The sequence below is a fragment of the Mytilus edulis genome, chromosome 11 (assembly GCF_963676685.1).
Source record: "Mytilus edulis chromosome 11, xbMytEdul2.2, whole genome shotgun sequence".
Lineage (NCBI taxonomy): Eukaryota > Metazoa > Mollusca > Bivalvia > Mytilida > Mytilidae > Mytilus > Mytilus edulis.
This window is the reverse complement of record NC_092354.1, coordinates 64,286,837-64,303,602: the sequence shown is the minus strand read 5'-3', so window position 1 is coordinate 64,303,602 and position 16,766 is coordinate 64,286,837. Positions and strand designations below refer to the sequence as shown.

At 32.7% G+C, this 16,766-nt stretch overlaps 1 protein-coding gene across 7 annotated transcripts; it reads right to left on the bottom strand.

Moving 5' to 3' along the window:
• Window positions 1–1,695: 1,695 nt before the first annotated feature.
• On the bottom strand, window positions 1,696–16,188 carry LOC139496054 (uncharacterized). 7 transcript variants are annotated; one of them, XM_071284485.1, is made up of 16 exons: window positions 16,065–16,188; window positions 14,775–14,789; window positions 12,994–13,053; window positions 11,762–11,842; window positions 11,218–11,265; window positions 10,533–10,667; window positions 10,197–10,230; window positions 6,939–7,525; window positions 6,180–6,521; window positions 5,409–5,423; window positions 5,018–5,068; window positions 4,678–4,698; window positions 3,370–3,423; window positions 2,738–2,812; window positions 2,486–2,701; window positions 1,696–1,860 (listed from the first exon to the last, which is right to left on the bottom strand). In XM_071284485.1, exons 1-16 carry the CDS (start codon window positions 16,111–16,113, stop codon window positions 1,850–1,852), a joined length of 1,794 nt encoding a protein of 597 aa, XP_071140586.1. In that variant the 5' UTR covers window positions 16,114–16,188; the 3' UTR covers window positions 1,696–1,849. The 7 variants fall into 7 exon arrangements, with proteins under 7 accessions (XP_071140586.1, XP_071140589.1, XP_071140583.1 ...); XM_071284488.1 differs by lacking the exons at window positions 6,180–6,521; window positions 6,939–7,525 and adding exons at window positions 6,012–6,041; window positions 8,274–8,327; window positions 8,874–8,900 and having other exon boundaries at window positions 2,486–2,812; window positions 10,195–10,230; window positions 16,065–16,184; XM_071284482.1 differs by having other exon boundaries at window positions 2,486–2,812; window positions 16,065–16,187.
• Window positions 16,189–16,766: the final 578 nt, after the last annotated feature.

Sequence of the window (16,766 nt, the reverse complement as noted above, 5' to 3'; positions counted from 1 at the left end):
ATAACAGACAGCAAATTACGACAACCACTGAATTAAAGTTCTGGCTGTGGGCATCTGTCAGGCAAAATCAAAACCTCAAACGAATGGTTAACAACAGACTTGGTACAGGAATTTTATTATGTAGAAAATGGTGGATTGCACCTGGTTATATAGCCAGCTGATCCTCTCACATGTATGACAGTCGCACAGAATGCATTGTTCACTTGTGTCAATATGTCTTTTGATTGAGTTAAGCCGTTTGAATTTATATTTTATGGTGTGCCTTTCTATGTTGTGATATAACACTATAGGTTCAGATACGGGTGAAGGTATGGTACCATTACAACGTTTAACACCGCTGCAATTGTTTACACCTGTCCTACGTCACGAATCGTCTTAGATATAATGAATGAATATTTGCTATGTCCCAGGTTAGGGGGACAAATTGGCGCCATATAACTAGTCTAACCCCGCCACATACCTGTTAATGTTAGAAGCCTGTACTTTAGTGGTTGTCGGTTGTTGCTGTGAAACATATTTGTTTGTTCAATATTTTGTACATGAATTACGCTGTTTGTTTTTACGTTTGAATTGTTTTGAATATGTCATTTGGGTGACCTTTTATAGTAACCTATGCGTTTTTTTTTTTACTTTTCTCATTGTGGAAGGACGTACGGGGAGATATTCTGTACTAGTTAGTTTTTATGTAATTTGGTCTCTTGTGGAGAGTTGTCCTTCAACTTGTCTCGCTGGCAATCTAACCACATCTTCTTACTCCTATATTTGATGGTAGTTTTACAGTAATAGTTTGGAAGTTTGCATTGATAAAACGAAAATTGTATTCAGAACGTATTGTTTTCTGCATGCAAAGCCTGTGATCCACAGTAATGATTTGGTGTACATTTTGTTTCTTTTACGTTGATTCAGCTAATCAAAACTTTTATCAAGATACGATTTATGTAACAACAACCAAAGACGCAAAATAGCTTGAGACATTTAGAGCAGGATATGTGGAACAGGAGCTGCTTAACCTTCCTAGATCACATCTAGTTTTTGTTAGGGTTCGTGTTGTTTATTCTTTCGTTTTCTATATTGTGTCATGTGTACTATTGTTTGTCTGTTTGTCCTTTTCATTTTTAGCCATGGCGTTGTCAGTTTGTTTTCTATTTATGAGTTTGACTGTCCCTCTGGTATCTTTCGCACCTCTTTTATAGGGAAATGCACATATTTCAGTGATTGACATTTGTCGTACCAGTGTAAAAAGATCTAAATCAAGACACCAATTCTGAATAAAAAACACTATAATGCACTTTCAAAAATCTGTCAGCAAAATATACTCTCTAAATAAAGTAACCCGATTTAATTCAACATTGCAACACCAACAAAGTAGGACCATAAAGGAAACAGTTCAGAAAAATAAACTCCAAATAAATTGTGCACCGGAAACACAAAATAAACCAAAGAATAGCAGCGTTACAACGTCATGCTTGATAAGAGACTGTACAGACGCATTTACTTGAAGTAAGCTCAAAGTAGTTTACGCGAATGTAATTCACGTGAGAGGTTTAGCTAGCTATAAAACCAGGTTTAACCCACCATTATCTACTTAGGAAAATGTCTGGACCAAGTCAGGAATATTGCAGTTAAATTTGATCAAAAGTGCACATATGTACCAACAGCCGTAATTCATAAAGGGTTGATTAGGATAAGAACACATTATTATTTATAAAAATAACTTTTTATTAAAACACCATTTATTGTACAAATGAATGAATTTTACATAAGTTAGGGTGATTGATGAATGGAATGACTGTCCTTGGGTGATGCGCGTGCTTCTCAGGCGATATGAATGGATATTCGTCAATGATTCTTAATGAAGAACTGTAAGAAAAAGAAAAATATTAATTGGTTTTGACATATATAATTAATATAAATATTCATGCATTCATTAACATGAAATAACATTTAACTTGATTTGAAATTAATTTCAATTTCACTTTTTTTTAATCTATAAAAAGTATCACATAAATTGTACCTGTATGGTCATATCAAAGCGAGATTTTTTTTTTATTAAAAATTAACTACTTGTTCCACCTTAATGCATGGATTATAATGTGTTCTGCATTATGTTATAATCATAATTATGATTAAAAAAACCCAAACAAAACAGAGGTCATTTGGTCAACATGCACATCGAATAAATATTCTTATTTATTGTTATAACCATTAAGGAAATTGCTCAATAAACTATATTATAAGTCTATAACACGCGTCATGTTTTATATCTGCTGGAAGGAACAATAACTTTGACTTTTATAGCCGTCATATACCACTGTGTAAGTACAATCACTCAAGTTAAGATATAAAACAATACCAAACGGACACGCATGAAATCCGAACTGATTGACCAAGTGCCGTGAAAGGGCGAGATAAAATGTAAAGGCTTTAAATAGTATTAGTAAAGGTGTCGTATCATAAATCTATTGCGGAAAAACTATATACTGACCTTTGCCACCAGATTTTCCATGGCCGGAAACATGTCCAGATCCTTGTCCGATTCCGAGGTCTACGACACCATGACCAGCATCGATATGTCCGTTAAATCCTTGGTCCCAAGCTCCATTTGCTCCCTGATCGAAATGTCCGAATCCTTGGTCCCATTGAGCTCCGTTATCAATAACACCTCCTTGACCACCATGTCCACCTTGTCCACCTTGTCCACCTTGTCCACCTTGTCCACCGTGTCCACCTTGTCCACCGTGTCCGCCTTGACCGTGTTTGTCGATTCCAATGATTGCTACTGGGTGTTGAGAACCGTGGTGTCCGGCATCAGCTATAAATAGGTAAAAATAAACTTATCATTAATACCTGTATACTTTTTTGTGGATACCAAATTCGGAAAGGTTTTGTCAACTGCAGCTTAAGTACCTGTAGACAATCCTTAAACTAGCCTGGGATCCGGCCCAATCTAGCTGCGCGTCGTACTGACAAGATTAGCCAGGACCCCAGGCTATCCTTAAACGAGATTTCAGCATGTTAAACGAGATTTCAGCAAGTTAAACGAGGTTTCTACACGATAAACGAGATTCGTGCATATTTTTATTACTAAACAGCTAAATAAATGTAACATGAACTAAATTTAAATATGTGTGCTTGATATCTTAATAATATTTTAATATCAAACTAAGCATTTAACCGGAAACACAATGGTTTTTTTTTAAAAGAAAGATACAGAGTAGATTTCAAAAACTGTTTAAAGATGAAAAACAAATCTGTTTATTAACTGCTTTTTTAAGTTCTTTGTTTTCATTTTCTTTAAAAAATCTTTTATTTCAAATATGTTATGTTTTCTCATTCATTTGCAAATAAGAAACTTTAATATATTCCTACCTGCAAAGTGACCTCCGTTTCCGCCTAAATGTCCGAAATTAATACCACCGTCCACTGAAAAAGACGAATACATAAATCAAATGAAAAATCTAAAACTCCCGTTTATAAGCAACATTTGAACTTTTTTTTAATATTTTCAGAATTTGGTTGGTCCTTCATTGAGTAGATATTCGCTAAAAGCTTCTGGTAATATTTGATTAATTTTTATCTTATTCGGCAAAACAAAAAACCCAACGCAAATAAATTTTACAGATGCTGTCCAAATTCATATGCATGAATTCCATAAACACGTGCAAAGTCATATTTAACATTCATGAGTCTAAAGATCGAACACTTTCAACAACCTTTGCTTAGGAAATGTAATATTCTTTTCTTATAAACAGTATTGTTCTGTTTAAGTTTTTTGAATGAGATGAAATAGAAATTATCTATTATTTCTTATGTAATCGCAAAACAAATGTCAAGCCAAATAGTATAACGAATACAAAAAAAATAAATAAAAAAAAAATAAGTATTAATCTTTGTGGTTATGTATTTCGAACGATATCGATCATCAATGGAAAAATATTTTTACTTTGGTAAGGGACACAACTCTTATAAATGTTTCAATAATTTTTTCATAACTTAAATTCAGATTTGTTTTTAAATTCTGTCTCACACAGATGCTTAAAAAGCATCGAAGCAGCTGTCTGTTACAAACGCACTACCGATTTAAAGAGTTAATGTTCTTAATACGTTTGTGTCAACCATTTTCATAAATATATTCTAAACTTTTAGGTGACATAGATTATTTGCAATCTGTTTCAGGTAAATGCTAAAAATACATTGATGAAACTTGTAATTTGACTTTTTCAAACGCGTTACTGATTTTTAAGAGTTATCTCCCTAAACCAAAGTTAACTTCCTTAAAACACAAACAAAAACGTGTATATAAAAAGAGCAGTAACATAAGAAGTAAAATTCCAGCCCTATTATAAATAAGAATTCTGGGAAGAGAAGTAGAAACGATATTTAGTCAGTTACAGTCATAAGATTCTGGATATGTTAGATAAACCAGATGATCAAAAACACAAACAAACAAAAAATTAGTGAAAAAGGAGAAACGGTATTTTGTCAGTCATGAATTCTGGATATGTTAGATAAGAAGATGATCAAAAACTGTTTAAATATTACATTAAATAGAATGATAAAATCTCCATCAATCATAAATGCAAAGTAAACAGTGTTTGATCATTTTGTTTGGTTAGAAGTTAATGTAGAGCGCTTTCAATGTTTGCAAGCGCGCTGTTTTGTTGTTTTTTACATTACCATTGACATTGTCAGCGCCGTCTGAAAGCAGATAATATAGGCATGGTTACAATGGGCAGAAAAAGCAGTACAACACATACTAAATCACAATAAACGGCATCTCATTAGTTCCTTTTTTTTTTTTTTTATTTCTTTGACTTTTGACTTTAATTCAATGATTTATTTTTCAATGCTTTATTTAAACAGCTTGTATTTTTTTTTTTTTTTTTTTTATCAATTTGCAAAAAAATAAATATTAACTTTTCCATATTAAAAACATGGGAATAAACAAGCAAACACAATGCTACTTTATTTATACATTAATAGCGAACTATGCAATAATGTAAAAATATAGACTTACTTATAACAAGATCAGCTTGTGCACCACCGCCGGGAGCAGCGTTCACTTGAACTACAAGTAGTTATATAAATGTTAGTAAAATAGTAAATTCTAGCGCCCAATCAAAATCATTGTTCCTCTTATGAAGTTTGTAATATTTTTATTGTTTTATTCGTAATTCATTGAAGCAGGAAATGCCAATATGAGAAAGGGTGTTTTGTTTATATTTTTGAATATAAAATTTAAAAAAAAAATCGAAATGAATAAATGTAATTAAAAATGGCGAATTACTTTCTGTATTATTTTTCAATTATTATTATTTTTTTTATATCTCATAAATTTCTTATTAAAAACTTATATTTTTAGATCAAATTAAAAAAAAAAAAGAAAAAATAGTGCGAGGAAGACTTACCATTGTCAGCATCAGCTGATCACGTGACGAAAAAAGATAAAAACAGATATATTAATACACAACATATAAACATGTGTTAATATAGTACGAGAACAAAACAACACATTCACACACATACATATAATTTGATGTTTATAACTAGATTATATTAAAAGAGCAATGGATTTTTCAAGATTATTTTTGAATAATTCATCGTTTATTTAAGTGTTGTAGGAAAGTAATACTGATGATGTTTTATATTAATAATCGTTTTCAAAAGGCTTAAAATGAACTTTACGACAAAAGTGCTATAAAATTTGCAATTCAACAATCACCACAACTATAAATTCGAGACCATATCCAAAATTTGAAAAACTTAAATACAATGCAACTTTTAAAATAAAAACAAACAACTAGAAATGAATAAATACAACAAGGCAAACCAACATTTTTGTCTTTTAAATATATGAACATATTCTTTGCATTTCAAGTATTTTGATATATTTTTTTCCCATTTATCCTTCAATGGGCATGCGCCAACTTGAACTTATTATCTGATAGGAACAAAAACCAACATCATCACCAAAGATAAACCAGTATCCAAAACGGTCCTTTAATACTTACAAATAACAATAGATCGAGGTGCGTGTTGTTCTGTAAATAGTAACGATTGCAAGGTTAATACATGAATACATACATATAGAGTAGGGAGAGAAAAGTACGAAAGGTCAGAAGTTAGTAAATTTTCGTTAAGTCACATGCTACACAGAACACATTTAACATTTCTGTTACCTCCTGGTTTACTCATACCAAGACCCAAGCCATCACCAGCCGAAAAGCCCAGGCCAACTTGGGCATCTGCAGCTCCCATTGCTGCTCCACCTCCGCCATGGGTTCCTCCACCAATGCCGACTGAGTCATGGGTCATTCCCATCCCAGCTCCTCCTTGACCTCCAGATATTCCTGCTCCAATACTTCCAGGACCCACTCCAACACCGAGTGCTAGATCTTTAGTTCCGAAACCCATTCCTATATCTTGAGGCAAAAATCCGAAATCGGCTCCTAATCCATGTCCACCAGCACCTCCGTGACCTCCAGCGCTTCCATGTCCACCAGCGCCGCCGTGACCACCGCCTCCATGTCCACCAGCGCCTCCGTGACCACCAGCGCCGCCATGTCCACCAGCACCACCATGACCACCGCCTCCATGTCCCCCGGAGCCACCATGACCACTGCCTCCATGTACACCGGCGCCGCCATGGTGTCCACCGCCACCTCCCATTCCTATTCCGACAGCTTTTCCTCCACCGGCAATTCCTTGACCCATACCGCCTCCAGAGCCTAATCCGATTCCAATATTTATATCTCCTTTCCCACTGCCTTGCCCACCATTGCCTCCCCCACCGTGACCCCCGCCTCCTCCGTGTCCAAAATCTACATGTCCACCATGGCCTCCTCCTCCTCCTCCGCCATGGCCTCCAGCACCGCCATGTCCAACATCTACGAATCCACCGTGACCTCCTCCTCCTAGTCCGCCATGGCCTCCTACACCTCCATGTCCTCCGGCACCTCCATGTCCCATATCTACAATTCCACCATGGCCCCCGCCCCCTGCTTGTCCACCATGACCCCCAATACCAAAGTCGACAAATTGACCTGCGTTTATGCCAACTGCCCCGCCAATTGGAGCTCCTTGATCGAAGACAAGTTGTTGTCCCCCACCTAGAAAATCAACTCCAGCCCCACCTGCATGTCCTGCTTGGTCAATGAAAATGTCTTTTGGACCTCCATGGCCGCCATTACCACCCCCATGACCTCCGTTGGCACCACCGTGGCCGCCGCCACCAACATGACCTCCAACGCCACCGTGACCGCCAGCACCATGGCCGCCAGCGCCACCATGGCCACCACCAGTACCAGTGGCATCATTTAGTATAGCCTGGACCGCTTGAGTTTGAAGAATCTTTTCAAGGTTTTCAGGGCCGAAACCAAGGTCGAATATTTTAGCTGCACCGGTATCAATAACTTCTATTCCATTGCCTAGTTTCATAACATTGGCTCCTCCAGCACCATTGGCGGCTAAAGATAATGGTCCGCCTCCGCCTCCGCCACCAGAGGAAAAAACTCCTCCGCCACCAGAGGAAAAAAAATAGGACGAAATAACTGATTGTTACATATTAAGATCATAGTTACAGTTTCTTTAAATAAACATCCTTGTAAAGTATGCAGTTATTTCTTTTTCAAAGTATATATTTGCTAAATGTTACATTTGTTGTTTTAATTCTATAAAGTATACTTATAAGGATGTTTATCTAAAAACCTAAAATAGCAAACAAATCATCCTCTTGTATTTGATTCTTTTGCAAGTCGCATATTTCTGTTTGCTGAGTTGGAACTGTAAATGAAATCGGTGCGTACGCACAGCAGATTATAAACGCATGCGCATGCAGGTTGTTAGTGGAAAAGAATGTTTTATAGAGAAAATGACAACGTAAAGAAAGAATATAGAAATATCTTATAATTGAATTTATATATCGAAAGAATGTTTTAAAGAGAAAATGACAACGTAAAGAAAGAAAATAGAAATATCTTATAATTGAATTTATATATCGAAATGAGGTTTTTGAAACGTTAATGTCACTGTATGTCTTTCTAAGTAAACAAAATAGCATGCGCATTAAACAAGTCGGCTTGTCAAGTCAAATATGAAGATGGAAATTATCATTATCAACACTTAATGTGACTTTTTAATATTTCAATGCTTTAATAAATCAAAGATTAAAGTTTGGATAAACCAACAAGTTTATCTTATCAATCACAACAAACATGTCTGACCGATGTTAATAATGATAATGCGCAGTGCGTCTGTGCGCAACAATATCTTACCGGCTCCACCGTTAAACTGGAAATCGTTTTCCCATGCTGCGTCAAAGCCAAAATCTAAAATAGTTTTAAATTTAGGTTAGTATTGTTGTTTAACTAAACATCCAAATTATACGAATGAAAAAGTTTTACCAAAAAAAAGACAATTATTTTGTTGCAAAGTTTATAGAAATCTAAATAAATTATCTTTTAATCATTTAATAGCATGAGTATAATCTCTTATTTGGAAATTTCAGGGAAAAGGCGTTTTCCTTTCATTAAGCCAAAGTTGTGAAGTCTTTTGTATGTTGTACGTTGTAGGTTTTTGATAGTCTGAATCAAAACACATTTTGTTCTATTTTTTGTTTAGCAAAAAATCAAACTTTTTGATATCTCATTTAAATTTAGTTATCTTAATTTGGTTAAAAATATTCAAAAACAGACATGGAATTTGATAGATAACATTATTCAAGAACAAACATTTAAATTAATTCCACACTAAACTACATGTAAATCTTTAGCTTATTTTATTTCATGTTTTATTTTGCGATCAACACGAAAAAGCACGCAAATTTGGTCTAAACTAAGTTAATCAAATTTTAAGCGATGCAAAGCCAATCTTACCGTTGCCGCCTCCAATCTGGATGTTGTCTGCAAGCAAGATATCACATGTTAGTATAGCTATATATATATTTATGTATGTTAGCATATCATTATTAGAATAACCCGCATAATTCAGTCCCTCCCCGTAATCGATCTCTTTGTTAATGTAGTAATCGTAGATCAGCAGAATATACCGACTGAATTAATCGGGTTATACTTAGACAGACACTGTTTAAAAAGCAGGGATAAGGAGTGATTATACAATCCCATTTTGACTGATAGCAATGCAGATTAAAATACACTGAGTATAAAAATATGATTGAAGCCTGTCATGTTATCTGTAGGCGGGATAAGCAGATGATTATGATAAATAGTAATGCTCACCATAAGCCTCAAGTATAAAAGAAGAATCTATTGTCCGGTGCTTTAGATTAATCAAAATTTGACAAATGAAATGTTTCCCTTGTGGGGGATCTTTTTTTTTTTTAAATTAACCAGTTAAGATCCGGACACAATAGCAGTTCAACATCCGGGTTTAGATTAGTAGAATAATATTTCGTATTGTTCGTGAAAAGAAAAAAAAAAAAAAAAAAAAAAATTAAAAAAAATAATTCAGAAAATCTAATCGCATGCAATACTATTAAAGCTATTTTATACATTCTGATTGAAAGACGCCTTATATTCTAGCAGGAATGCATTTTGCTTGAATGAAGCTATTTAACTAGCCTAATGGAAAGACAGCAGCCATATAGTCTTGCGTGAATGCAGCGACTAAGCAAGCAACGCTTGGCGCAAACAGAAATAAACGATATCATTGCAAAATTGAATTTGAATATTATGGATTTTTATTGTATTTTGTATGGTAAACATTTGACTAATCTTAAAACTTTATCTAGATGACATGTGTATTGTTGCGTTGTTTTGTCCCGGTCTTTTTGACATATAGCCCAAATCTTCTTTCTTACATAATTATATAAAAGTGTGATAATTTCTTTAAATATTATAAACTTTATCATGAGATGGTAAATTATTCACCGAGACTATAGTATTCCACTTTTTGTAAGAGTTGTCAGTGGTATTCACATGGACCATACCGTATTCCTCTTTGTACAAAAGTGTTGTATATATACGAGTTTTTCAGTGGTTGCGATATGTCATTTTTTCATTCTTTTTTATGAGAATATAATCCAATATAATAATGCAAGAATTTTACACTGTTTTGTGTACGAGAAAATAAAAGAAATAAAGGAATTATATATTTTATTACAATATGTACTTCATATCTAATATCCCTTATTTTGAAAAATTCATGAGTACACAGCTTATCTAAGAAGGTACTTACCACCGCCAGCAACAATAACATCTGGTTTGTGGTGAACTACAAATAATAATCACAACAAATTAAAATATAATACTAAAATTTTTTTTTTAAATTTTGGTTTTTTTTTCATTGTGCTGCCATTTAAAAAAACAAACTTAGAAATTAGCAAAAGAGAATGTTATTACAATAACATTCGAACATCTTTATACAGGTTCTATTTATGCCAGAATTGTGAAAAAGCGCCAAGGAGAACATATGTTTTAATTCATTAACGTATTACTAGATAATCATTTATCTTAAAATTCACAAAAGGCTCCCCCTAAACCCCGAATCCCACGAAAATAAATGACTGGACTTACTTGCTGGTCCCGGAACTGGTACTTCAATAACTTTTTCTGTGTGGTGATGTACTGGTACCTCTACGATTTTTTCCTTTGGCACGTAAACCTTAACTGCTTTAGGTACGTACTTCACGATGGTATTGTAAACGGGTACTGGAAGATAAAACAACAGTATTAATTTTTGAAGAAGAATTAAAAAAAAAACAATTGACCAATGAAAATTGTGTAAACAATAAATGAATGGACGGAGTATGCGACATGCTGTGAGCGCATATGTATATTGAAGACACTTAGAATAAACATATGAGTGAAATCTATCTTTATCTAACGTCGGGTTATGTGTATATATATGGTATTATGTATACTGCTACATGAATTTATAACAATCCAAAATTGTTCGTGTGAATGTTCCTCTGATTAAAAAAAGGAAACATATTACGATAGCTACATGACTGTTATTTTTACTACGTGTATATTTCGTCTACTGAGAAAATTGCTTCTGTGATATATCAAATTCCTTGACCGAAATATTATATTCCTTATCTTTTGTTGACTGAATGTCACAACCGAAGCATCTGTTGTGTCGTTACGAAAATATTTTTGCGGTAAGGTATACAATATAAAAACCGCAAAATTGCGGCGGGGTTAAACATGTATGGAAGACTGAATTTAAAACACATGTGTATGATATATGAATAATTACCTTTTTGGATAACTGTGTGGGGTACCTTGATCTTTTTTATAACTGGAACTGAAAGATAAAAATCAAGCCTATTTAAAATGAGGCTGAAAAACAGCAGATATATTGTCTTCCTTTTTTTTTTATCTGCGACTGAAGAGCTACATATATATTGTCTTAGATTTGTTATTAAAAATTAATTTTATTTTGAACAAGATAAGTTAGTAACAGATAAATTAAAAACAATAAAAAAAAGTTAAATTAAATGTCTTAATTATTTTTCACAATTTAAAGTATGTTATCATTCAGTGTAAAAATAAAAATAAAAGCCATCAATCCTTTAACGCATTAGTTATCAGAAGAAAAATAACCCATCTTTACAGTGTGACAAACAATAGATATCATTTATTCGCTCCCTTTGGTAAAGTCGTTAAGGGTAAAAACCAATCGGCAAACCTCGGGTGAACCGCTTCTCTCCCGTTAGAAGGAGGTACGGAATCAGCCGAGTTGTGACGATTGGGGTATAACATATTTGTATTGATTATTGTCCTCCTATAAATGAACTTACCTCGGATATATCTTGGAATATATTTTGGAACCGTTTTATAGACTGGGACATGCTTTACAATTGGCACATACTTTACTGGCACTGTAAAAAAATAATATACAAGTTAATTATTATTAACATCGGAATACTTCGTGGTGAGTCGATAAACCTCGTTTAATATATTCTTGATAGTATACAAAAAACGATAATACAGATATAAAAACTTAATGATTTAATCAGACTTTAAAACAAAACGTGAACAAATATATTATTTAAAATGCATCACTTGATCTAAAGTATATATTTTGTCATATTTATAAAAGTAACAAAAATAAAAATGTATTCAATAAAGTTTAGTTTTTTTCACAATCGCTAAATGAAGTTAACAATAAAAGTCTACTATCCAAAGTTCCATAAAAAAGTATTCTACAAAAAAATTCAACAATCAGAAGCATATGATGGTGTACATGCATTAGTAGATGCACTTAGCTACAATTTAATACACAGCATTATTACGAACACAGTTAGAGGAATACAGTGTTAAATTTATAGATAAGCAACTGCGCTTTGACAAAATAATTTGGGTTGAAAATAAAAAGAATGCTGAATCATTAAATAACAAGTGCAACGAGGCCTTATTTGCTGACAAGCACGAAGAGGATGAGTGAGTGAATGCGTACAGAAACTATCAAAATAAAGAGGGGAGGGAGGAGAAAAGTCGTATTTAACACTAAAATGTACGATAAACAGGTGTATTAGTGATTCAAAGTAATGATTTTCGTACTATATAAGGGACTGGTTGACGCCGTTCATTTCCTTATTCTTTATTAATGAAGCCATTTATCTGTATAAATCCCGATAAGAGCGAGATCGGAAGTAGAGTAAGCACAGTCTTGGCTGACAAAGTAATATTATATATATGCTACAATACATATAATTGATTGCTTCCACCAATTCAAATATGCTTAAAAAATTGAATTAGATATAAATAAATATTTTGACGAGATATGGTATTATAATTTTAAATGCATATAATTTTCAAAAGATTATATACAAATCATTCAGACTATATATATACTACTAGTAACGCACAAATGACATGGTTATTGCTATGCGCGCGTAAAATGTTGCATTTTTGACATACATAGATTTACATCGACGTGTTATTGACATACATAAATGCGCTGTTGTATATGGACAATACAGGTCCGTTACCGCATACGTATACTACACATGTCCGTTCCCGTACTTACACTTTTTAGCATATCTTAAACCAAGTTTTGATCTAGGCAAGTATCGCCGTCTGTATGGATCTAAATGAATTCAAACTTTGTTTTAACTTAAGTGATTGGTTGATTGTAAATTGATCAACGTCCAGTGGCAAATATTGCATTGATATTTAGGACGATGTAATTTGTGGGGTGCATAAACTTTATATTTAATTTAAAGGCAAAAACAAATAGAAATCTCTGAGGAATATAGGTCAACAAAATCGAAGACAAATTATCAAAAATGAAAAAGAAAGAAAATTGATTATGTTTGGGGTGCATTTTGGGCATACAATGTATTATATACATGTAAACAATTTCATTACCGAACTAATCACTTATTCTCCAAATATGAAACCCAAAATTATCCTTTATGTATAATGCATAGGACAAGAAAATTAAAAAAAAAAACCATTACAAGCTTTAGCTCAAATATATACAGCTGACTGTATCAACTTGTATGAAAAGGAGACTAAACATTTGGTTAGAACTTAAAACTGGTAATAAGAAAACACAATAACAATTCACAAACCACATTATACCGAGTTCTATCCAGTGGCTGAAATCGGAGGTTTTCCAGAAATTCTTGACTTAAAACTGAAAACGAGGGCGGGATAGACCATAATTGAAATTCTACTATAACAAAAAAGTTCCCGCGAATTTCTTATATATATGATTATTAAAACGTCTTTAAATTAAATTAATAGTTAGACAAGAAAAAGTACAATTATCCGTACATTTATTGCATCATAATAAAGCTATGGAGCATCAAATAAATCCTCAACTAGAATGTAAAGCCTGAGGGTCTGCGAGGACATATCTTAACAATGGTCCGACAAAGACAAATGCTGACAAATGATTGACAGTAACGTTATTGTACGTGTGAATTTATCGAAACGTCATGGTTCGTGATTTTAATGCCTTTTATGGTCTTCATACAGACCTATAAGAATCGCCATTAATAAATATATTTCACATTATGCCATGAGAAAATATTTTATATCTATCAAAGTTTTTCTTTTTTTTACATTCAACTTGTCTTCGTTGTAACATTGTGACAGGGTGATGGATGAGAACGGAAGATCTATTCAATTAATCTCTGTTGATAATAGATATCTGTTCTTCTTACTTTTGACCACAAACAAAATTTCACAGAAAATATATTTCTTTAACCTCTTTCCCTTAAAAGGACTTGTTTTTAAGTAACTTACAATCTAGGTAGCGCCTTAAGTACAGTACTGTATATATAACTAAAGGTCAATTTCTCTCTATATTTCAATTTATTTGCGCATTGTACCCTAGTTTTTTTTTTTATATTTGAGCTCCCCATAGTATAATACACCCCCCCCCCTAAAAAAAAAAATAAGAAAAAATTAAACCAACCAAATTTACTCCATTATTATCTTGCGTTTTAACTGATAATTCTCTTTTTAATAGATAATTAAACTTAGAAAATAGTAATTCATAAAATGTAAACTGTTTCGTATCTTTGAAGGTGTGATCGATAACGTGGCTATATCCAATCTTTTGGTAAATTGTATTTAAAAAAAAAAAAAAAAAAAAAAACATGCAACAGATAGATGGACAGACAGACAGACAGCTATTGAATACTTACATCTGTGACTCGAAACTGAAAGAAGAAAGTCAGGAAAAAAGATAACTCATGCTTTAGAAGAAATGAGCATTTTAAGATTGAAGATGAAGATTAAAGTATGAAGTTTAAGATTAAAGTATGAAGTTTAAGATTAAACCAAATCTTTACTCACTCTTATAGGCAGATGCTGAAATGTAACAATAATTTTAATAACATTGTACTCACAGAATGTACATGTATAAATATATTTTCAATTCAATTATTTTAGTTATAAAAGCAAAATAATTGTAAAACCTAGATGGTGGAATTATCGAAGGTTTGGGACACTGCGCAGGCAGGCAGGGCTGCAGCTAATGTCACTCTGTCGTGAATTTAATTAGCAAAATTTCTGTGCTGACAATATTGTTGGGCTTCATTAAGCTTCGTATAATAAATAATTTAATTGAGAAACAATATAACGAGATAAAAAAATACTACGCACGATCCTTTAGTTACAAAATATGAAACGTATGGTAAATTAACGTTTTTAAGCTTTTCTAATCTCCTTGCTACCCATTATATTTTACAAAAATTATAAAAACAACACCACTTAAATTCCGTCCTAAATGAACCTTTCATGAACTTGTACAAAAAAATCGTTTCACGGAATAAAACTTTACTTTAAAAATAACGCAAATTATGTAAACGTTCCATACTGATGATGGAAGTATGAAACGACCTTGACTGGCTAAACAGCCTTCGCACGTTCCATGCGGTAAAATTTGCCTCTTTAAATTATCGAAAAACTTAATCTTATAAAGCCAACTTTAACCAATGTATAAACGGTCCGTACTAGCATTTTTTCAATTCAAGTTTTCATTAAAGATCAGAGGATTTATTTCAGTGTTCCAAAAATAGTACCTCTATCAGTTAATAATGTCTGATGCTAAGTTATAATAGCAACAAATGACGTTCTTTGATAGTTTGTGTATAACACATTTAAGATGGTGGTAGACCATTTTGGCTTTAAGTTTTGTTTTTGAAGTACATGCAGTTAAAAATTTGAATTTTTAGCGGGAAAAGATTATCAACGAAATCCAAATTCAAATATCCATATTTAGGAAATCTGCACGTATAGGGTTTATTTTTAATAAACAATAAAACTGTTACACAAAATATATATATAAAAAAAAATTAGTAAATGAGTAAATGCTAAATCCATATTAATATAGAATGCATATGAAACAGAAAATCTCAATATTTAGGAAATCTGCACGGAGGCAAAGTTTATTTTTAATAAACAGTAAACTAGTTTAAAAAATGAGAAAATTGAGTAGACTAGAAAATGCTAAATCCATATTCATATAGAATGCATATAACAAATTAAATGAATAAACAGAAAAATAGTAAAAAAAAAAAAACATTTTGAAAATTAAAAAAAAATTAGTAAACTATAGAATGCACATGAAAATTTCAATCTTACCACATTCCAATGCTACGACAACAAGCGCTAACAAGATAAGTTTGTTCATTTTGGCAAGTCGACTGAATCACTGGTGGATCTTTCCTGGTAATGAGCGAATCTACATAAGCTGAAAACATATATTTATACATATTTACTATAAAATAATGATTTATTACTATCTACTGTCAACTCTAAAGATCAGAGGCCATCTTAGGGGACACCTTGGACAATAAACATCAATTTATATTATTAAACAAATGTTTCTTTTTCTCAAAATTTGTAATAATTTACGATTATGGAAATTTATTCAATTAAAATAAATTTTTTTGACTTTTTATTGGTTTTCATAACTCTGTTGCACACTTTCCCCTTTATTTATCCGAGGCCCCTATTCGGGATGGGTACTGTGCATGGTCATTTTCTCAATTTATCACCATAAAGCATGTAAATGAACAGTTGCATGCATGTACAACATGTAAATCAGCTGTCACAAGTCTGTGTGTATATAATTATGTATTGTTTAAATTTGAAATGTTTACATAATGTGCAGACAAACGTAGTCTGGTACAATTGTTATTATACCCCTTCAGACAAATAGGTTTCAAACAAGTTAACATTAATTTAAAACAAAGACTACTATATCCCGCTGCAATTGTTTGCACCTGTCCTAAGTCTGGAATCTGATGTTTAGTAGTTGTTGTTTGTAAATGTGGTTCATTA

What these genes read in the sequence shown, in the direction of transcription:
- LOC139496054 (XM_071284482.1), bottom strand. Translation starts at nt 16,113, where the DNA reads ATGAACAAACTTATCTTGTTAGCGCTTGTTGTCGTAGCATTGGAATGT. An exon ending in CCACACAGTTATCCAAAAAG is followed by an intron (nt 10,668 to 11,217) that starts GTAATTATTCAT and finishes TTTATCTTCCAG; the next exon opens with TACCCGTTTACAATACCATC. An exon ending in ACCAGTTCCGGGACCAGCAA is followed by an intron (nt 10,231 to 10,532) that starts GTAAGTCCAGTC and finishes TATTATTTGTAG; the next exon opens with TTCACCACAAACCAGATGTT.